The sequence below is a fragment of the Myiozetetes cayanensis genome, unplaced genomic scaffold (assembly GCF_022539395.1).
Source record: "Myiozetetes cayanensis isolate MyiCay16 unplaced genomic scaffold, myiCay2020 scf5-8, whole genome shotgun sequence".
NCBI classification, from domain to species: Eukaryota; Metazoa; Chordata; class Aves; order Passeriformes; family Tyrannidae; genus Myiozetetes; species Myiozetetes cayanensis.
In genome coordinates, this window is record NW_026087742.1 from 60,534,390 (window position 1) to 60,556,450 (window position 22,061).

At 38.5% G+C, this 22,061-nt stretch overlaps 2 protein-coding genes across 6 annotated transcripts in view; one reads left to right on the forward strand and one right to left on the reverse strand.

Annotated features, from left to right (window-relative positions):
- The window catches only part of RB1 (RB transcriptional corepressor 1), a 71,527-nt gene extending 64,915 nt beyond the window's left edge, over window positions 1–6,612 (forward strand). The window contains exons 21-27 of the mRNA XM_050333079.1: window positions 495–599; window positions 1,628–1,741; window positions 1,826–1,992; window positions 2,857–2,887; window positions 3,213–3,355; window positions 3,643–3,692; window positions 4,693–6,612. Coding sequence (XP_050189036.1) covers window positions 495–599; window positions 1,628–1,741; window positions 1,826–1,992; window positions 2,857–2,887; window positions 3,213–3,355; window positions 3,643–3,692; window positions 4,693–4,766 — 684 coding nt within the window. The 3' untranslated portion in view covers window positions 4,767–6,612. The remainder of the gene's footprint in view (window positions 1–494; window positions 600–1,627; window positions 1,742–1,825; window positions 1,993–2,856; window positions 2,888–3,212; window positions 3,356–3,642; window positions 3,693–4,692) is intronic.
- A 1,950-nt stretch (window positions 6,613–8,562) lies between these two features.
- Window positions 8,563–22,061, reverse strand: part of LOC126649172 (RCC1 and BTB domain-containing protein 2) — a 36,375-nt gene continuing 22,876 nt past the window's right edge. For 4 of the 5 annotated variants that reach the window (XM_050333082.1, XM_050333080.1, XM_050333083.1 and 1 more), the window contains 4 exons: window positions 20,199–20,325; window positions 17,057–17,193; window positions 16,316–16,446; window positions 8,563–12,731 (listed from right to left, as the gene is read on the reverse strand). In XM_050333082.1, the coding sequence (XP_050189039.1) occupies window positions 12,591–12,731; window positions 16,316–16,446; window positions 17,057–17,193; window positions 20,199–20,325 (536 nt within the window). In that variant the 3' untranslated portion in view covers window positions 8,563–12,590. Of the gene's footprint in view, window positions 12,732–16,315; window positions 16,447–17,056; window positions 17,194–18,298; window positions 18,466–20,198; window positions 20,326–22,061 lie in introns of those variants that run through there. The other variant, XM_050333084.1, reaches the window with a different exon arrangement.

Sequence of the window (22,061 nt, forward strand, 5' to 3'; positions counted from 1 at the left end):
TTTAGCCATTAGAAATTGTACTCTGAGTTTTTATTTTTCTGTTGATCACTGAGAGGAGAACCTAATTTACACTGAAGTCTCTCATCTCAGTTTTCTAAGCACTGGCAGTTACTCACTATGACATCGTCAGATACCATTTTCATCTATTTTCAAAATAATGAAGACACACCACAACTTCCAGTGATTTGCATAAGAAAATAATGATTTTCTTTGGGAAGACAACATGGGTGGTTGATAAATGTTTTGTTACTCTACTCTAAAATTGCATCATGTGAAATGAGTGTTAGAAGATACTATCAGCTCCAGTTAGTTGATTGTCATACAGAAATAGAGGTAACAGTAGTTGACTTACGTTCTGGGAGCTCTTATGAAGTTGAATTGCATGCTAGTTTACAGAACACTAATAGTAACAGAAAGCTTATTTCTTAACTTGAAATGAAGAAGCTGATTTCATTTTCTGCATTTTCAGTTGTCTTGTCTTGTTTCTTTAATAGATCATGATGTGTTCCATGTATGGCATATGCAAAGTAAAGAATGTAGATCTTCGATTTAAAAGAATAGTTTCGGCATACAAGGAGCTTTGCAACACAAATCAAGAGGTATGGAAGTTCTTAAATGTTACTCCTCCATAAAAATACTAAAAACTAATTCTTTCTCTCTGAAATCAAAATAAACTACCCTTGAACATGCAAAAGAAACTTATTCACGGCATCTCCATTTTGTGGAGGAGAAAACTGACTCTAATACTAAATATCTTTTTTAAACATATTGCATAAATTAAACTTCACTCCATTTTTTAAAAAATACTAAATAATGGTTTATGCTTTTATTTGGAGAGTAGATGAAAGATTTATATGTAGAGCTAATAGGATTTTCAAAAATAACACAAGTTCCTTTAGGAGTTATCTAACTTCCCATGGAGCATTAAGGGAAGAGAAGCAGATAACTTTCTACAGAAGCTTTCAATAGAAATATAGTTTGATATGAAACAGAGATGTATGGTTATATATCAAACAGCTCAGTATGAATTAAAGTTGCAGGCTTAATTCTAACATTAAGAAGTTTCTTCATAGGAGCTTTAATGTAATGAAATTTTTGCACAACACAGTAATTAAATCAGTAGAAAAATCCTCACCAGTTAAAGGAACTGTAGGCATCCTTTGAGTAGCAGAATTTCTCATAGTGTGTTTGTGGATCTTGGCTAAACTCCAGACTTTGTGTCCAAGCCTATAGAACTATTTTATCCACATCAGGTCAGTAATGAGTTTTTTTAGCCTTCCAAGGCATGCACAGTAGTCTAGACGTCTTGACACGTGTGTGCGTGAAAGTAAATGGAGCTTAAATTTGGAAAACGTTAGTTAGAACTGTGTTCACACGAAGGGGCTGTGCCAGTTAATGAAATAGGTGCTTCTACTGGTGTTCATACATGTTTGGGAAAAAATCCTAACAGTTTAGAACAGTTCTAAATAGTAGTTACAGTGGCTTGCACACAGTCCACGTGCCATCCTAGCTATTATCTAACACAGGCTTTATGAATAGTTTTTAAGTTTGTCAAATGTAAAATTTTCATTCCTTTTTTTTTTTTTTTTTTTTTTTAACTTTTGTATGATTTTCTCACCGTATGTAGACTTTCAAACGTGTTCTTATCCGGGAAGAACAATATGACTCCATTATAGTCTTCTACAACTTAGTGTTTATGCAGAAGCTGAAAACAAACATTTTGCAGTATGCTTCCAACAGGGTAAGCCATTAGCTCTGTTCATTTTTCAGTGGACTAGAAATATATAGACAACAAAACCTTATGATTATTTTATTATTCTTATAGCCTCCTACTCTGTCACCCATCCCACACATTCCTCCCAGCCCTCACCAGTTTTCCAACTCTCCTCGGCGTGTCCCTGCTGGCAGTAACATCTACATCTCACCTTTGGAGAGCCCACACAAATTCTCTGATGGGTTTCAATCACCCACAAAGATGACTCCAAGGTCGAGGTAGGTTGTTGACAAGCATTTCTTTGACTAAATTGAAGGTACTTGGGGAATTTTAGTGGAAGCAAATTAGAAAACTGCAGTCTAGTTTGTCAGTCTGTGGCTGTTATATCTTTTCTGTTAAAAGTTTGTCCTCTATTTGAAACCTTTATTCATTTTTGAGTGCTTTTCTGTTGTGCTCAAGGAGGTTTTTGTTGGTTGTTTTTCCTTTTTTTTTTTACGCCCCCAGAGAGGAATTTCCTGACCTAGTTGCTTAAATGTTGTTGGCTTTGACTCTGGATCACGCTCCTGAAAAACAGATGAGCTTTGTAAGCTTGTTCAAAGGAAAAATACTTTTTTGGAACAAAATGTTTATTTAGTTGGCTGAACAGAATATTTCAAAGTGTTGGTCACTAGTTCTTAGTGGACAAGGATGACAGCAAACGTGCCAGTTTCCAGTGGCTTTTCAAACTAGGATCAAGTGAGTTCCAGTGCATCTGGCCCACTGTGTACCAAAGTTTAAATGCTGCTGTGTATTTCAGGTTGAAGTCTTGCATGGTTTTGATTAGCAAACACTTAAAGGGAAAGATGAAAGGATGATTGTATGAGCACCCAGCACACAAGGGTCTTCCTGGTGTGTTCTCTGGTTCTTTTAAGCCACAATTTCATTTCTATCTGTGCGATACAGTTGATTTAGTGATTCAGCATTCACTGGCCCAAAGAGAAATATCTCACTGCAGTAAAGCACAGTATGAGTTTGTGCTGTTAATGCAGAGAGAGAGGAAGGGATCTTGTTAATGCCTTGTGCTAAGCTCTGCAAATTAGTGGATGCTTCTGTCATTGTTAAATGCAGCTTAATCTTAAACAATTCTCTTCTTCATTTGGCAGAATTTTGGTGTCAATTGGAGAATCATTTGGGGTGAGTTTTAACATGTTTAATGTCTGCTCTTAAATGCATGTAAGTTTTAGAGGAATGAGATAACCTGCTCGCATCTCCGGAACTTGCCAGTGAGTGTGTCTGATTATATGTAGTAATTAGAGGAAAGTTGTTTTAACTCCTTCCAAATATCCAGATTCACTTCTAAAATGTGTTGCAGTTTGTTTTTAAGTTGCTTTGGCAAAAGACAAAGTTCATAAAACTCCAGAGTTTTTAGAACTACTAATTTTTTTAGTGGATAATCCGGAAAGTTGGAATTGTTTCAGGATTCATTGGCAATTCTTTCTCTATTTTCTTGTCACTTCAGACTTCTGAGAAGTTTCAAAAGATAAACCAGATGTTGTGCAACAGTGACAGCCAGCTGAAGCGCAGTGCAGAAGTAAGTGCTGCTCCAAAGCCACTGAAGAGGCTGCGCTTTGATATAGAGGGGCAAGACGAAGCAGATGGAAGGTGAGATTGTCCTTGGCTCTTCAGTAATCTTACGTGTATTTAGGTGCTGGGGCCTTCCATCCTGACTTCTTCCCGATATCCTAACTTGTGTTAATTTGTGAACTTTGGTAACTCTATTAAATGAGGGATGGTAGCATCATGCTTCTTAGATGTCAGAAGTGAAGGATTTATTCAGCGCCTGTAAGAGAAGCTGATAACACTGAAATGAACTAACTTTAATTTGAAGTTTAGGTTACAAGGATAAAGAGGTATTTTTATTGACTTAATCATGTGGTTTCTGTCTGCAGCAAACATCTACCCCAGGAGTCCAAGTTCCAACAAAAGCTTGCAGAAATGAGTGAGTATTATTTTCCTCATAAACTGCACAGCAGTGAGTGCTTTGGATAGAACAGTTTGGGCCCACTCAGATGAAAATGTTGCTCAACACTGATGTCATTTGGGTAACTTGCTCGGTTTTTAAAAATGCAGATTACAAAATGGAAATTTACATACACAGGAAAATCATTCATATAGTTTTGTTTGTTGCTTTGCTGTCTTTTGTACTAAAATGTCTGACTGCTTTTTCTTCTACTGTGGATCAGTATTTCCTTCAGATTTTATGGGATCAGTTTTCTGTTTTTTCAAATGAAACTCAGATCTAGCTCAGGAAAAGCAAATCGCCCCCTCCCCCCACCATGTGAGTTGTATTATCTGCTGCCGAGAAGGAGCACACTTTGTCTGGCCAGGCATTCTCACTGTCTGGTGGAATCTGAGCTCTGTAGCTGAGCAGATTTGCCCATTAAAAACTCTTACCTCACTCATCAAGATAGGTATGAATGTGGATCCGGGCACCTCTCCTTTATTTTAAGTAGGGGAAACACTTCAGTGTTTACTTGTGTCGGAGGTTAAGAAGGAGAGTTCTATCTCATGTCCGGTGGTGTTGGTGTGTGTCACTGAGGGGAAAAGGCATTTCCTGGCCAGCTGGCTCTGGCATGTGGGCACTGCTCGGCCCACAGCATCTGCCTGGCATCAAGGCAAGATTCCCTGTGTGATACAGATCATCTGCCCGCCTTGAGGATGAAAACAAACACAGTGAGGGTACAGAAACAATGAGAACTTGAGTGAACAGGTGGAAGAAATTTTCTAGGATGTGTAAGATTTAACAAGAATTGCTGAAGCAATGCAGAATTAGGTGTTTATTTTATAATGAGGGATTTGGTTTATTTAGAATTCAGAGTAGTGTACTTCTATTCCATGTGTCATTACAAATTTTTACAATTATCAGTCCAAAATAATTCTGAAGAAAATTATTTCATTTCATTCTTTTTTGTTTTGTGTTTGGTTTTTTTTTTTTGTAGCATCTACTCGAACAAGAATGCAAAAGCAGAAGCTGAATGATGGAAATGATACTTTAACCAGTGAAGAAAAGTGAGATTCTTCTCAGGACCAGGGGCTGCACTGCTGGCCCTCTTAGATTGTTTTTGTTTTACAGCCTTCATTAATAGAGTTGCATTTTTAGTTGCTTTTTATTCCAAACTGCTAGTTTGAAAGCATTTGTACTTCTTAAATTGTTAAATGTCTTTCATGATACCTTTACCTTATGATGTAGCATATATACAATATAAGCCACTGAATTTAATTTATATATATTTTTGAGGACTAAAAACAGAGAGTTGCAGGGTTTCTGAAATTCCTGTTGCAGCATTACTGATATAAGCTGACTCAGTCTCCTTGAATTGAATTCTTTCTGCCTAAAGATGAAACGTTAGCTAGCATGATAATGAAATGCACTAATTTTGTTTCTTAGGTTTGATTTTTAGATTTTCATTACTTGCAAATTTTTAAGATGAGGGGCCAGATACTACAAAGATTTCTGTCTCTGTACATAATTAGCACATCAAGTTCCCGTTGACTTAAACTGGACAGCAGTCGAGGGCCTTGCAGAGTGTGGGCCTTGCTTCACAAGTACAGCCTGAATTCAAAGTGAAGTCATTACGTAGCCGTACTGCTGAAACCAATACTTGGCATTTTGCAGTTTTCAAGTGTAATTTCAGAGGGCAGTTGGACTGTCCATCAGTTCGAGTTTCATGAAATGTGATTCCCACAGAGAATCTTCCCAGAAGCTGAAGCCTCTTCCCATATGCAGAGTAATTGATGTGCACTTTCTTTTCTTGGAAAATCTCAAAAGAAAAACAAACAAACAAACAAACAAACCTAAGCCTCACCTGGTACACATAAGAATTCAAAATTCTAATGGTGTAGAATTTTCTTGATTTCCTCAAATTTTTACCTAACTGTAGCCAAGCCAAACAGCTTGAGAAGCAGCTGAAGGCTCAGTGACTCCAGCTGGGTTCCAGGTGAGAGTAGACTGAACTCTAAAAAGCACAGGACATCTCCTGTTGGCCTTACTGCAGTGTCTGCACAAAAGCTGAACATGGTGAACCCACGTTGGGAAAATCAATCTGCCTTATTTTACTGAAAAGGCAGTTAATTGGGCAATTTGTGAATGGCTGCAACTAGCAAAAAAACCCAAAACTCAACTTTTTGTCATCTTTTGTAAGTTTCTGATTCAGATACTGGAATTTTTCCTTCAGTGACAAAGCTTTGTAAAATACACATAACAAAAGCACATTTTTTACTTCCAGTAGATTAAATATAAGCAAATGTCTTGCTTTAAAATGACCCATTTTTATGAAATTTAGCTTTTGCAGCTACTTAAATTAAGAACAGTTACGGTAGAAAAGCATGATGTTCATGACACAAACATTCTAAACCAGTATTTTCTCCAAGTAGCTTACGTATAGGTTGTTTAGCTGACCCTAGAGTACTTACAATAGGATTTTTTTTAAAGATCCATTCTAAGCTAATCCTAGAGCTACTAAAAATTCTACAAGCAGCACACTAATGTGTAAATGAATATTAAAATAATATTGAGGGGTTTTTAGATTCACTACAGCTTCAACTTTCTTCCTGAAAAATGTACAGAAGTTTTAAGAGTACCTTATGTTTATTTTCTCACTTTTTGCAGAATTTTACAGAAAGAATGTATGTTAGCATTTGGGTGCACTGACTTAAGATCTGTTACAGTAGTCAGGGTTCTTCCTTTGGCGAGGGGAAGAATACAGAGTCCAGTACCTAAACAGATTCATTATTTCTTTACTGTGACAGTGTATTTTTTTGTTCAAACAGACTGAAGGCTTTACATGAAATTTATGATAATATTTTATACAACTAATCAGTTTCTCTCCTTTCAAGGTAAATAAAATAGCTTTTAAAAGGATTTATAGTCAGTAGTTTTCTTTTACTAGATGGGAAGGTGACTTCATATGGTAATGATGTCCTCCTGTATCACACTCCCACCATGGCTCTGCAGCTGATGCAAGCAGAGGTCACTCCACCTCCAGTGATTCTGTTTGTGTGCAGAGGTCTAAAGAGTTGCACAGTTGGGCTTGTGGTTACCTTCAGAGGCTTCCATGGGATGTTCTGGAAATAATCTCACCAGACCTCGCAGCAGGGTCACTGGCAGGTTGGTAATGCTGGCATATGCAGGCCTGTAGCATGGTCTGGGTCATTGTCATGGTCCGTGCATGGTCCTTCAGGAGGTTGGTGTCTGCATCTGGAAGCATTCCCATCATGAGTTGGGGAAGGTTTAGGTTGGATAGCAGAAAAAGGTTCTTCACCCAGAAAGTGGTTGGGCACCCAGGGAAGTGGTCATGGCACCAAGCCTGACGAGTTCCAGAAGCGTTTGGATAATACTTTCTGGCACATGGCGTGACTCTTGGGATGTCCTGTGCAGTGCCTGGAGTTGGACTCGATGATCCTGATGGGTCCCCTCCCACTCAGCATATTTTGTGACTTCACCACCCTGCTTTTCATAAGCAATTCCTTTCTCTCAGAACTGCTGGAAATAGCCAGGATACCAAGCTCCAGTGTCAGCCACCATGGCTTTGGTGTCTGGCTGTGGGCACATCAGCCTCACAGTCTCCCTGTCCCTGCCTTTTTAGAGTCCAGAGGTGCCTGTGACTCATGACACTGCTGAGCATGCAGGGCTGTTTATAGCATCAGTGCTCGGGACAATGCTTAGGGCACAAAGTTCACTGGCAGGCTTGCCAGTTCCTGCCCCCTCAAAAAAAGGCATTTTCAGAGTCTGATTTTTAAACAGATACATATGCAAATAAGCATATGTTGAAACTAATGGCTTTTCATCAGATATATGGAATTCTTACTGTTTGACAGCACTTTTCTGAGAGCAAGACCCTGTACTAAAAATGACCTAGAATACTGAAACTGTGTTCCAGGAAAAAAGAAAATTAGCATTCACAGCAGAAGAGTTGGACAAAAAAATGTGATGGGCATTTTAGGTGCCTAATGGCACATGTTGCACCATTGGTTGAATGATAATTGCTGCGGAGAAACATAAATTTCTGGAGAAAATATGTCTCTGCCTAAAACTGACATGCAAGATGAGTGAACTGGATCTCAGAAGGGCTTGTTTCTGTCCATTGATGTTTAGGGGAATTTAATCTATTGGCTTGGCTGTGTAGCCATCTGAAGACCGAAGAGCTGATTTTCAGCCTCTTCATTTGCTGTTCTGTAGCTTCATCTCTTCCTGTTGTCCACTGTTTCCAAATGAATGCTCTTTGTTCTTAACATGTCACAGGAACTCATTTCTTCCTCACTGCATTTGACTTGCAAGTGAAGAATTTTGTGCTTAGGCAGTGTTAGTCCAGGAGGGCTGTAGTAAAGAGCAAGTTACTCACAGGTGCTGGAACAGCCATGGGAATGTGTAAAACTGCACATCTTAAGTACAGGAGTGGCTGAAGGAAGACACCTGTGTTGAATATGAAACAATTGGAGAAGGTGATGGCTCTGTGATACCACCATAAAGTACCAGCTGAAATTGTTTAAATTGTTAACTAATAATGTTATAATGTGCATTTGCTTAAGAAACAATCATTGTTTGGTGTTCTGAGGACCATTTTATTAATCATTATGTCACTAATTTCTTAAGGCAATAATTTCTTTGAAAGGTGGAATACACTTGCATAAATTCTCCAGCTTACAAACGTGTTACCTGGTGATAATGATTTCCTAAAGAACACAAATAGCCTTTAAGGTACCTCTGTGAAATATTATCTGGTTTATTAACTACATAGTCAACTTGGTCTACAAGCATCAGGCTTACTTCATTTTTACTGAAAAGAAAGGAAATAACCCCACTCATAATCTTTTAATTATTATGGCATTTTTATTAATGATCTATTAAACCAGGTAAGTTTATAAAGAAACAAAAATTCAAAACATATATTTATGTTCAGGCTGTAAACTTTTTACATCATTACAGAATCACAGAATATGCTGAGTTGGAAGAGACCCAAAGGATCATTGAGTCCAACTCCTGGCCCTGCACTGGACCATCTCCAAGAGTCATACCGTGTGCCCAAGAGTATTGTCCAAATGCTTCTTGAAATCTGTCAGACTTGGTGCTGTGACCACTTCCCTGGGGAGCCTGTTCCAGTGCCCAACCACCCTCTGGGTGAAGAATCGTTCTCTAATATCCAACCTAAACCTCCCTGACACAACTTCAGGCCATTCCCTCAGGTCCTGTCACTGATCACCACAGAGAAGAGATCAGTGCCTGCCCCTCCTCCTCCCCTCATGAGGAAGTTGTAACTGCAGTGAGGTCTCCCCTCAGTCTCCTCCAGGCTGAACAGACCAAGTGACCTCAGCTGCTCCTCATATGCCTTCCCCTCAAGGCCCTTCACCATCTCCATTGCACTCCTTTGGACAATGAGTCCTGCCTCTGTGGGGTAAGTAAATGCTTTGTTTTACAAGGAAAGCCCATGGAAATTGTTCAGATGATCTAAAACCAGCAGTTTATGTAGTTATCAGGCATTATAACAAAACTCTACAGCTGGGTACTATATGACAACGCAGTGCTGGCTTGTAACTTCAGTAACTTAGGTGAACCTTTAAATGACCCTCCATCTGTAATTTCTTTTTCTTTCAAATTCCATTTGACTCCCTTTCTGCAAAGTGGAACACTGCTCTTAATTTAAACCCCAGACACAGTTTATGCTTGACCATATTTTCACTTCTTAATAAATACCTTTTTTCTGTGGTGTCTTAAATTTACCCAGCGAGATCCACAAACACAATGTGTTTGATGCAGACTATCTCACAATGGTAAAACGCATCCCTACTTCCTTCTGAATTCCCATGGTTAGGTTTCAAGCACATATTTACATACATGCATCCACATTTAACCACCTAAGCCAGTACGTTTTTTAAACATTGAGCTTTAAGTGCCCAGGAAAGTGCATGCAACAAAAGTTTAAATAAATAACTGTCTCTATGAATGTAACACTATCACATCCAGGTCAGATGATACAGATGGTATGTATAAATGCCAACACTGACACACTGAGACTTTAGGATCACCCTCATTCAATCCAGAGATGCTTTTTCTCAAGATTACAGGCTTTGTCAATTACTCTGAAATTGCATCTAGGCTTTATTGTGTACAGTCATTTGGAAATTATGAGCAGGAAGGAAATAAATTGGAAAAAAATGGCACTATTGTTTATGTTAAGTAAAAATGCCTTGTTTCAAGTAGCACATCATTTTGATTGCAGTAAGTATTCAACTACTGAGTTATGAACTTGAGGCAATGCAGGAGAGTGGTATTCCTCTCCAGCACTATCATTCCATGGAGTAGTATCTCCAGGGAGCCAGAGAATGTTTTTGATTAGATGTTGAGTCAAAAAAACCCATCATTTCATATTTACAGTTTTGGTTTGTTTCTTTAAGTAAAGCAACAGAAACATCTGCAGAGACCTTTTATAGTACATGTCTTAGGAAGACTGGAGTGACTGCAGAAAGGCCATTACCAGGGGCATGGCTGCCCAGCTGGTTCCAGTTCCCAGTGAGACTGGTTGTGTGCCATCATAATGCCATCTGTGTGGAACAGGGTCTGGTACAAGCTGCTGCCTGAAGGCTGGGCCGTGGTAGTACACCCTTGTTCTGTGTGCTGCTGCAGCTAAGGAAGTGCTGGCAGGTGAGTCTGGCAGTTTGCATGCCCAGAACTGGAGAGAGGAAACTTCAGCCATCCCAGGCTTAACCAGGGATACGTTGCCTTGGCTTTCACGGGATCCTTTGTGTGTATGCTTTGGTATGATCAGTGCTGGGCTACAGCACACAAGGTTTGCAGTAAAGTTGTGCCCTACCATGATACTGTTTTGCTGTCTGCATTAGCCTCTATTTGTGTACTGGCATCAAGTGCTTTTCAACACAAACTTATCAAAACTGATCTCTGACCCTAGCAAAGTTGCAGTTTTGATGAAACTGCAAAGGATGTACTGGAAAGGTTTTGAGCACTTCTGTTTGAATACAAAATACAGACACAGTTGCTGAATTAAAGACTTATCCTGCTGGAGGAAGTTGTACTAATCACAGAGGGGTGACAGAGGTGGCACAATTTGCTTTTTAGCCATAGATGATCCAATATATTTCTAGTGAAAGTCTGAGGCAAATGTCTCAAACACAAGTAAATATTTACCACCGCATTTTCAAAAATGTTTGGTCACCACCCTCTTATAAGTAAATCCTGCTGTCTGCATGCTTCACCCTTCCAACTCACACCCATGAGGTCTAGCGTGAAGAGGGGCAATACCTTATTACTTCTCATCTTCTTTTCTGGAGTATGTGCTGCTCCTTTTCCTACTCCTCCTCAAAGAACAGGATTGTTTGAGAAATGAGCCTCCAATACAGTAAGGAACAGTTATATCTAATTTAGAAATGAGGATGTGATCATTTAAGGGAATTAGTTTCTTAGAAGCCACATCCAAGGATTAGAAAAAGTCGTTGAAGGATTGATCTGCAGGAAGGTCACGTGACTGTATTAGTGTACTGCGCCTTGTCATCGGGCTTCTTGTCTTCCCCATTTGTAAAATACTGCAAAAGGCACTTGAAGTCACTTAACTCAGTCAAAATTTTAAGAGAAATAAATGCTCAGGCTTAATTCACAGTTACCTCTTGGAAAATTCAAGTAAATGCTCCATAAGCTTCACATCTTCTGTAATGGGGCAAACCTTCCTCTGTGCAGCACTGGGTGAGGTTTTCATCTTAACTCACTTCAGTCAGAAATTAAGCATCTACTCTACTCTAGCCATCGCTGATCAGTGATGGGAGAGAAAGGCGTGTCCAGAGGGCAACTTCTCTCTCCTAAACAGGCCTGGTAGCTAAGTGGTATGGTCACCTCACGGCACTGACCAAAGGAGAATCTGAAACAATGTGTTTGGACAAGGTGTCTTTATTGCCTTGTGGAAACTACTGTGAGTTTCACTCTTAGGATCTGATGGTAAGGCCCGTGTTACCACTTCAAAACCACCTTTTCCTCAGTTTTTCTGAAGAATGTCTATCTCAGGCAGATAGCAAGACAGGAGTAAATAAACCTCAAGCAGAACTTCCTTTTCTTGAAATTCTGTTTGGGTTTGCAACTAAATTATTTTCTTGGTAGTAAAACTCATAGCATGAGAATTCACATCCAGACAAATATGGTGAATGCTTCCTGGCCCACTAGGGTGCCAAGAACTGTTTTCAGTGTAATGGAAAGGGAGATTCTTTTCATTCTGCCTAAATAATGGACATAAGTGCTGGAAACTCAAAGCAGATAACCTCCTGCTGAAGCTCCTCATAAATAAACTCCAAATAAACAGCAAGTGAGATATATCCTCCTGCCAGTCAGAAAGCCTCTCATGCTAGAGAATTTATATTACTTTATCATATGTTCAGAAAACCAAGTTTGGATCTTCACTGGATGATAAACCAGACAAACAGAAGCCCACTATGGCATATTAACTTTGGAGATAAAAGTACGCTATGAAAGTTTTAGCAGCAAACAGGTTACTGTCCCATAAAATCCAAATGAACATTGTTTAAAAAAAAGAAAAAAGTCAAACCAGACAGAGCAGATAATGATAGCTTAGTTTGCTTGACTCTGAGTGGGAAAGAGTACTTACTGCATTAGATTTTTGTGTTAAATTCTGTTTGTTGGCAATGAACAGTTACCACACATCTATGCTGTAGCCATCTTTACAAAACCTGCGTGTCAGTGGACTTTTACACATTTCTTAAGCTGATGGATACTGAGGCTTTCTTTCCAAACCACTGCACATTCTGACCAAGGAGAAGTTCTCCAAAGAAGTGCTTCCAGGAGGGAAGAGAACGCTCTCTTCAGCTTGGTGGTAGTCAGAGCTCAGTTTCGGAATGCTCCCACTCTGCTTGCTTTGCTAATGAAGTTTTTCAGGAGGTCGTGGTCCATTTCTGCAAAGCCTTGAGTTTGTGTAACAACAGTTAAATGGTTTATGCAAAATCTGAAGCAAAATTCTTCCAAGTCCTGGGAACAAATTGAGATAATTTGTAATATGAATGACTGATAAAAAATTATTATTATTATTTGTTTCAAAACTGTCATTAGCAGAGAACACACCAGACTGTTCATATTACCAACCCCTTTACTGATCTATTAGATGAGATCACAAACGATAGGATGAAATTTGTTCATAGAAATTATTCAATAAACCCCCTCTGAGAAAACAAGAATAGCCACGTAAATAAAATCAAGAACTCCATCACGTTTACTGAGGTCATTAGAAAAGTTACCAGTAAGTGAAACCATCACTTTTCCCTACATAGAACTACTAGAGCATCAATAACTCTTTTCCTTCCTGCCCTGAATTCAGTAGTACTCCTTTAAAAAATAGCAGATATTCTAGTCTTGCTGAAAATAAAAGCAAAATACGATGCAATATTTGATGATGCTCACTGAACACAAACTGGATGTTAGGATACATGTATCTTTCATGGAAAACCTAGGAATTGTATCCCCCGTCCACTGGGATTCCTAGATAGAAAAAAAAGGTTCTGGTTTGTCCTGGTCAGGCTGAAACAGGATGCTCAGATATTCAGCACAGGTTAAGTACAAGCCATTAAGCCATACAACCATGATTTCATGCAGCGAATTTTGCCCACTCAAACTCCTCACAGCAGTGGCAATCCTTCTCTCCATGCACTGGGTCAGCCTCCTTTATGCAACAACTTGCTGTGATGCAAAATGAATTACCTTCTGCGGGAAGCAGACCTGGAGCCAGCAGCAAGTCAAGTCTAAATTGGTAGTATGATCCATAAGCTATGAACTCCTCAAGGGTTGCAGCAAAAAGAGGTCTCTTAACCCATGCCAACTTGATTCTGTGTTAACTACACTAACGTTGCAGCCTGGAGATTAATATTACAAAGATACTCAGCACAATACTTGCGCATTTTCCCTTTGAAACCTTTAAGGAATTCCTTAGATTCCATGTTTCAAGATGTAACTAAAGCTTTACCAGAAGCACAAAAAAATCCTTCAAGAAATAAGATATAACAAGTATGCACAGCAAGTAAACTGCATCTCTCATCAACAAGTACTGGAAAAGTAAGAAGAGGAATGAGAACAGAAGAAGCAGCAAATTTGAGAGGAAATAAAAAATGTAGAAGATCAAAAACAATGACAACTGTAGTTCCTGCAGACCTGAAATGGTACTGCCAGAACCTCAGTTGCTTTACAGTCAGTGCGTGAAGTTTTATGCTAACTGAAATGAACAACAGTTGCCTTTTCTGGTGGTGATATGAAGAGGACCATAGATGATAAAAAATCATGGTCACTAATTTTGCAGTTCCAAGAAATACTGAATCTTTATTCTGTTGTATAGAAAATGTATCATCTAAAATTTGCTGGAGCGTATATTAGAAATTTGCTTTAAAATAACTTGTAGCAGCAACTCTTTGTATTTTCTGAGGATAGAACAAAGTATTTTCGTTCATTTTAAATCCTAACAGATGCATACAGTAGTAAAGTCAGTCTTCATTTAGTTTGCTGTGTTAAGGGCATGTGACACAGTACTATAATCTTTCAATTGCAGTGTTCACATTTAATTACAAAAATTGAAATCTGTATTTTCAAACCTCCAAAACATTAGGCCTCTTTCATAATTCTTCTTTTGACAGTTTCCTACTGAGGTCCTGATACACTGCACATCGTTCTCAAACCAGGAGTTATTACTATTGATGGCACAGAGTAAAAAATCCTGGCTTTGTCCATGAGTCCTTAGACAGAGGCTATCCCATGTCTTTGATAAGGGACTCTTTGCTGCACTTCCCCAAAGCAGTTCTACCACAGCCCTTTCTGAGCTGTGGATGTAGGGAGGAGGAGCAATGCACTCCTGAGTTTGGCACATGCTGCAGGCAGAGCAGGGGAACCAATTCATCATCTGACAATGGTATAAAATATTACATGTTTTGAAGGAGTAAAGCACTGAATCATAGAAGGAAGAGGAGGATAACGTACATTTAGTCATCTAGCCAATCCCTTTTATTATCTTTCTGCTGTTATAAACTTTAGAACTCTGTCCAGGCTAGTTTCACTACTTCACAATACACCTAAATATGTCTTTAACTACTCCTTAATTACTTCACCTGGTACAGGACAACTGAAAATATTTCTGCTTCAAAGATGTTGAAAAGCTTACAAGAGGAGAAACTCCAGAGTAAAGTTTTAATGACAAGACTGCTGTTAAGAGAACCACATCATTGGGTCATGCCTTCCTGTACAGTCTTCCCCGATATGCTGGGCTTGTACCAGCACAGTACACTGAAAGTACAACTCCTCTTTGCCTCAGTTGTTCATGCCCTCTGTTACTGATACCTTGGTTACAAATGCAGCTGGCAATCTTATTATCTACTAATCTGCTGTTATCCCCTCTTCCAATTTACAGAACTCACTGACTTCCTGGCCTCCTCTTTGCAACTCCTACACAAATTCATCTCCTCTAGTCACCATACAGCACTGACTACTGGAACATTTTTAACTTAGTTTTGTTTCAGTTTCTTCTTTCTGTTTACTTCCTATACTGGGGAGATATAGGTAGATTGATCCACCCTGTTATGCTTCTAGCCTCTCCTCCTTTAAAACTTCATCCTACATTTCATAGCCAGGCAAAGGCAAAAACCCAAGTATTTTTAAAAATAAAAATATTGTAACCAGCTACATATTCTGACTCTTCTCATAGGTAATCTTCTGTTTGGCTATATCAATTTTATTCTTGTAAAGCAGGAGCCCTTAAAAGAAACGAGGACTTCTCAAACAACATGTTCATTCATAACAATGAATTAACTAAGTCTAAATACATAAGCAGACTTTTTGAATAATAAAGCCCACCATATCATTATTTCCAAAATCAGCATAGCATTAAAAAGTTGAGAAAAGGAATACATCTTTGAAAGCTTCTGTTTACAACAAAAAGTGTTTGCAGTGCACTGATAACAGGTTGAGTGCTAGTGACACATTCCAGAGCCAAGGGCAGACCAGATGACAGGATATGGGGAGAGTAATAACAATAGGTAATTTGTTGTATGTCAGCACAATTCACTGTAAACAGTACTGGAAAAGCCCTTTATTTAAGCACAAGTGTCAATAAGGAGGGACTTCACAGGTAAATTCTCCCACTGCCTGTAAAAGGCAGTACCAGAATGACCTGTACCAGACACTGGCAGACAAAATGATCAGGTGTCGAACTTGAGGAGTGAAAGGCAGTGTAAAATCCAAAGGCAGGGACAAATTTGCACGCCATGCCCTGACGTGCCAGGAAGCAGAGTAAGAACCCTGACTCACAGGTGCAAGCCAAAAGGCCAGGAAGAAAACACTAGTACCTGGTTGGTTGGTTGGATTTTTTTTGTTGCTGTTGTTTGGTTTTTTGTTTTGTTTTGTGTTTTGGTGGGGGGTAGTGTTGGGTTTTTTATAGTTTAAAAAGGAGAAAACAAACATCTGGGAAGCCGGAAAGGGAAATTACAGTAATCATGACTCATCAATTAAATGCAGCTATGTTTATATTAAGCAGCATCATTTCTCAGAAAACAACTGCTTGCCTGAAGAGAAATTCTTACCTGAGCTTCGTATTTGACAGCAGCAGAAAGAAGAGCAATGGCATTCTCTTCACAAATGCCTTGTTTGATCGTTTGCTGACAAAGCTTTTTCAATCTGTTTTCTCTATACAGTGTTGCCAAATCTAGCAGCCCTGTGAAAATTCATACAGCTTTAACCTTCCTGATGCAAAACATACTAATTTCTTTTCAAATTAATCAATTACCATATTATTTTAAGCTGAAATCAGCAAAGACTTGTAATATTTTTTCCCCTAGATGATGTGTGCATCCTTTAAGGTCCTCTACAGACATATCAAAAAAGGAACCATTTTATTACATGCAAGTATTCTCTTTTCTTGTTCACTGTATTGCATTTCATTCTAGGCATCAATTACTGACTTGCATCCTCTTAAATTCATCTGGGGAACAGCTCTCTTTTCATTCATGATCAAATCACCACAGATACTCAAACAGAAAAGTTTTAGGATGGAATTTGTGCCTTTTTAAGCGAAAAAAACCCAGTTCTTAGTAAGAGAAATGAAGAGTCCTTATTGAACATTTTGCATCTTTGATCCCACTACTCATTCCCCATGGACATATTTTCTGCTGTTGCATCCCTTCTTCCTGACACATGCCAAAGTCAAGATTTAAGTGCAAATAAAACTAAAATTAACAAGCCCTGCTTTCCTCACCCTATTACGACACACAGCTTGAACTTTTCAGAAACAGTAACCTAGAGTTATTTCCATTTATGGCAAATACCTATTGCATCTTCGGGAGGGAGCCTAATGTTGTCTGTATACAGGTATTCCAGGAAGGCTCGGTAAACAGGATAAGAAAATTCACTCATTTCTATAATTTCATCATCACTGTTCAGTGTGGAGCGAAAATGTTCACACCTACAAAACATGAACAGAGATTGCACACTGTAAAGAGTTAGGATTGAAAGATGTTAGTAAAGAAGTTGGTAATGAAGTTGGCAAAAAAAAAAAAGGCAAGAAGTTGGTAAAAAAATAAATCAGTCATAACAGACAAAATACACAAGCATAAACTCTAGCTACATGATTTCTTGGTTTGAACGTGTTCATTTCTTCAAGCCTTATAAGGCTTATAAGCCTGATATATATAATTCAGATTTTTAATTCTGTTATTAATATTTCATGGTAGGCTCCATTTCTACTTATAACATCTACAAGGATGACCCATGTGGTTTTTATGCCATTTTCTTAAATACATTATACATTAACTATGAATTTTATTAGCTGGCTCATAACAGATAAGAGATTAATTTAGACAATTTTGAGGTTTGACCCCGATTTCTCCAACATGAGCTAATGAAGAGGGAAATTATTAACACTTTTAGATATCATTTATTCCAGAGTCCATACACAATTTAGCATTAAACATTATATTCAATTCAATTATTACATTATTTGAAGACACTCTCAGATTTTTCATCACCTTTTTCTTCTAAGTCCAAATACTTTTGTGACAGATACACACAAGGACAAAGCATTGCCTTTGATAGCTGTAATCTGCAATTTACAGTTCACAGTAATTTACAATGCACTGTAACTTACTGTTTCTTAAAAAACATCCTAATCCATGCATTGTTTTCAAAATTTTTTGTTGAGGTAAATGAACATCCCCACTTCTGATAACCTTTCCTATAACAACCACAATTTAATCAGACTTTTTATACAACACTAATTTATAACTCTCCCACATCTGAATTTTCTCTTCTTTTACTACAACTTTTCTATAAGTAGGATGGTTTTCTTTTAGTGTCCCTGGGACAAAACTACAACAAAGACAGTATCACTTAAATACAGATGAAAAATAATTATTTAACTTATCATTTCTTCAGATTTGATTTTACTAGTTATTGAAAGAAATTATTTTCTTAGTATTGTGGGACTTCTAATAAAATAAAAGGAACCTCAAGTCAAAATCATAAAGAAATAAGAAGTCATTAGCTAGCTTCTGGCATGTCTTTTACCACATTCTGGCATTGGGAGAGGCAGACCAAACCCCACTGTTTGGCTTCCCAGGGCCTCATGTTAAGTAGTGGTGACCATGCTATCCATCCAGCGTGGAACAGGCCTTGGGAATAGTCTGTTGCTCCAATGGCACCACACGGAAGTCAGAGAGAAGGTGGTGCACATTGCTCCCTTAAAGATTAATAAGTAAATAAATAAAAATTGGTTAGTACACATCCTCTGGTCTGCAAAGTACCTTGGAGTGACTCATCCTTTGGAGTGTCTGTCTCCCTCTCACTATCTCTCAGTGGAGACAGACCAGACACCTAATTTTGGCTGGCTAAATGCAGAGCTGATGAATCCCACCCACATGCTCAGATGTATCTGTTTCTGTGGCTTGGGCTGCCTCTCACTGAGCGGGGCATTCCCTGACATTTTGCCTCCATGGCAAGCCAATAACCACCAACAGTCAGATCTAGTTCAAGAATAGGAACAGAACAACATGGAAAAAATTCCTCTCAAGTAGTAAAGAAATGACCGGATAATGAAGAGGAACTTTACTGCATTCATGACAATGGTCTGAACAGGCCAAATGTTGCAAAATACCATTTTAAATACGTTATCCTCTGATCCAGTTGCATCTGAGACTTAAAGAAAATATTAAGTTTAAAGACTGTGCCTGATGCTTTATTATTCCTCCATATCATTTTGATAATGCCATATATTTAAATTCATTTTAGAATTAGACACATTTCCTTCACAGAATGCCACATAGTCTGAGAAAAGTAGAGCAAGAAAAAGGAAACAAGGAAAAGTTACATATAGTCAGATTATCACAAAAAAGAAACTCAGGAACATTTTGGGGATACGTGAGATTTGCCGAGGTATCTGATGGAGGACACATGGCATTCCAGACAAAGAGGGTGGACTATAGGCACGAGTGTAATGCACAAGCAATGAATCCAGTAAAGGGAAGAAAAGAGTAATACAGGTAATTGGAGTAGAAAGAGGAGAGCAGAAAAGACCAAAACAAGGGGAGGCAAGAATTGACAGGGAATTTTAATTTTATGTCGTAATAGACAAGAAATCACTACCAGGACTCAGGAGCAAAAGTATGAAGACAAAAGTGTTGATAAGCCAGATGAGATAGCCAAGCATTTTGAGAAAGAAGATAGCAAAGAGAAAAAAATATTGTAACAATGAGGAGGATAAAGTAGAAGCAATTAGCAAGGCAGAAGAGATCTAAAATAGTGTCTCTAGAATATCCCAGCAGAAACTGTTCTGGCAGTAGCAAACTAATCTCTGCATGTTTATAACAACGTGATTACTCTGTAGATCTGTGTATGTCAAGTATCACTGTAAAGCTGTAAAACCAAAAGAGAAGCCATTTGAAAAGTCAGACTGTTTGAAACAAGTAGGATAAGAAATTTGATAAAAAAGGGGGAAAAAATATAATCTGAATAGCAGCTACAGAAATTGCTGAAACAACTGAAGGGTCCTGTGGAAGGAAAGAAAGGCAAGAATAAACACAAAACCCTCAAATCATTTCAGTGGAGGAAGCCAAGCATATAAAGGAAGAAAAACTGATTCAAACTCCTGAGAAGACAGCAGAAGGAAGTGAGCCTCTTCCTCAGTAGAAAAAGGTTATTGGAAATCAAGGTCAAGGCCATTTAGGTAGCATAGAGGATAAATGTCAGATGGAGAGAAGTGATGAAAGGGCTGGTAGTAAAGCAGCACGTTTGATAATCACAAGGAGCGATGAAATGAGGAAAAAAGACTAACAGTGAAGGACAGCAGATGAATGCCGTGGCTCAAAGAAAAGGGAGTTTGTAAAAACAAGTCAAGAATTTCTTGCAGTAATTACTCAGCACAGTGGACTATGCTACACCGTTTAGTTTATATAGTTTACGCAGTTTGTGCCTTACCTAATTTTGAGAAGAACTTTATGAACATGAATGTATTTTCCATCCACTAGAAACTTCAGGTCTGCAGTTTCAGGGTTGTCAAATTCCTTTTTTAGTGACTGGGCTACTGTTAGGTGGTCATCAGGCTCTAGAACAAAAAGGGGACTTAATAATAAGTAGTAAGCAATGCAAGTATCTCACATTACAACATCATGGGTATCTGTCAGCAGTTAACACTTTAATAAATACGACATCTCCTTAAGGCTAGTAAAAAGCCCCAGCAGATGATGTGTTCTCTCTGAGTCCCAGAAAAGCAAAGAAAGGGTAGCTTTCTTCAGTCCTTACTAGCTTCCTACTCCAACTAACCATCTCTATCAAAAGACCTGTAAGTTCCATTCCTCTAACTCATCTGTATAATGCCAGAAAAAAAAGTTAACAGTTCCAGGAGTTTACTGCTGCATTTGATATGTCTCTACAAGGAGACATTATCTTACAGCAAAAATAAATCTATTGCATAAACAACGTATGCATTGCAGTGAAACTGCCCAGTACAATATCCCTAAAAGTAAATACCAACACTTACAAGTCTATTCAAAAAGAGTAGTTTTCCCTAGATTTAATGGTGTTAAAAGTACTCTGTGTGAGTGTCTGCATATTCCATATTCTGGACACTCAGAGTGCTATTTGTGTGTATATCCCACTCAGCATGTGACAGCTTTGAAAAGTCATCCACTGTCTGCATACAAACTTTCACCTCCTGAACTGATCCAAATCTCCATCATATTTGGCAGTATCAGAGAACTATCCTCTTTAATAGTAGTGGAAAAAAAAGAAAATCAACAACCCAACCCCCAAAACCTCATTCTTAATCCTGAAAACATTTTGTCTTCTTACTATATAAATACATATTACGGGTTTATACAGGTCTTGTGAGTCAGTAATTAGTTGTTCTCTACAGAAAATTACATAAATGCTAGGTCCTTTAGCCTACCAAACTAGAAACCAAAATAATATTCTGCTCAAAATGGAAAGACCTCCTCCACAAGCTCTAGAAAAAACTTAGCACATACACACACACTTTGATACTGTTAGCACAATCATTTTTCATTTCAATTAGAGGATGTCACTGATGTTCAGCTGTACCCAATTAGGGCAATATTATCGAAGTGTGGTGGATTACAGGTAAAATGACTGGAGCGGGTGGGGGAGAGAAATCCAGTGTAGTGATAAAATAAAAAGTCCTTCTGAAACAAGGATACTGTAAAATACTTTGTTAGGTCTTATTTTGTACAATGTGTGGTTTATTTATTCAGACCTCTGCTATCCAAACAAGTAATCATTTTAAGCACTAATGCAAAGCTCTTCTTCAAAGTTAAGTGGCAATCCAATGTTCACCAACACACATCTCCAGACAACTTCTACAGCCAGCAGAGGAAAACTGAGTAAGATTTTCAGCTTTGAAATTCTTAGAGGGAAAATAGATGCTTTTATTTGTTACAGCAGCTAAGGGGGAGCCAGAGGAAGGAAGCGAAGAGGCAGTTCACACTGACAAGGCACAAAGCCAAGAAAACTCCTTTGTAACAGTCAGTGCTAAGAACTGCATTAGAAATGTTAGAACTGCCACAAACAGGGAGTGCATGGGAATGCCTGGCTGTGGAAGCACCAGAATAAAACAGACAGAGAAGGGCTGTAAGCCTGGCAGATGTCCATGGCACCTATTTCAGCAGATTTAAGATCCTAGGATGCAGCTGCCTGAGGATTCTCACCACGCATAGGTCAGATGAAAAACAACAGTGAGTCAGTCCTGACAACTTGCCAAGGGGGGACCAGACAAAGAGGTTAGTCATTCTCAGCTCCCAGAGCATGCAAAAATACACATCCAAA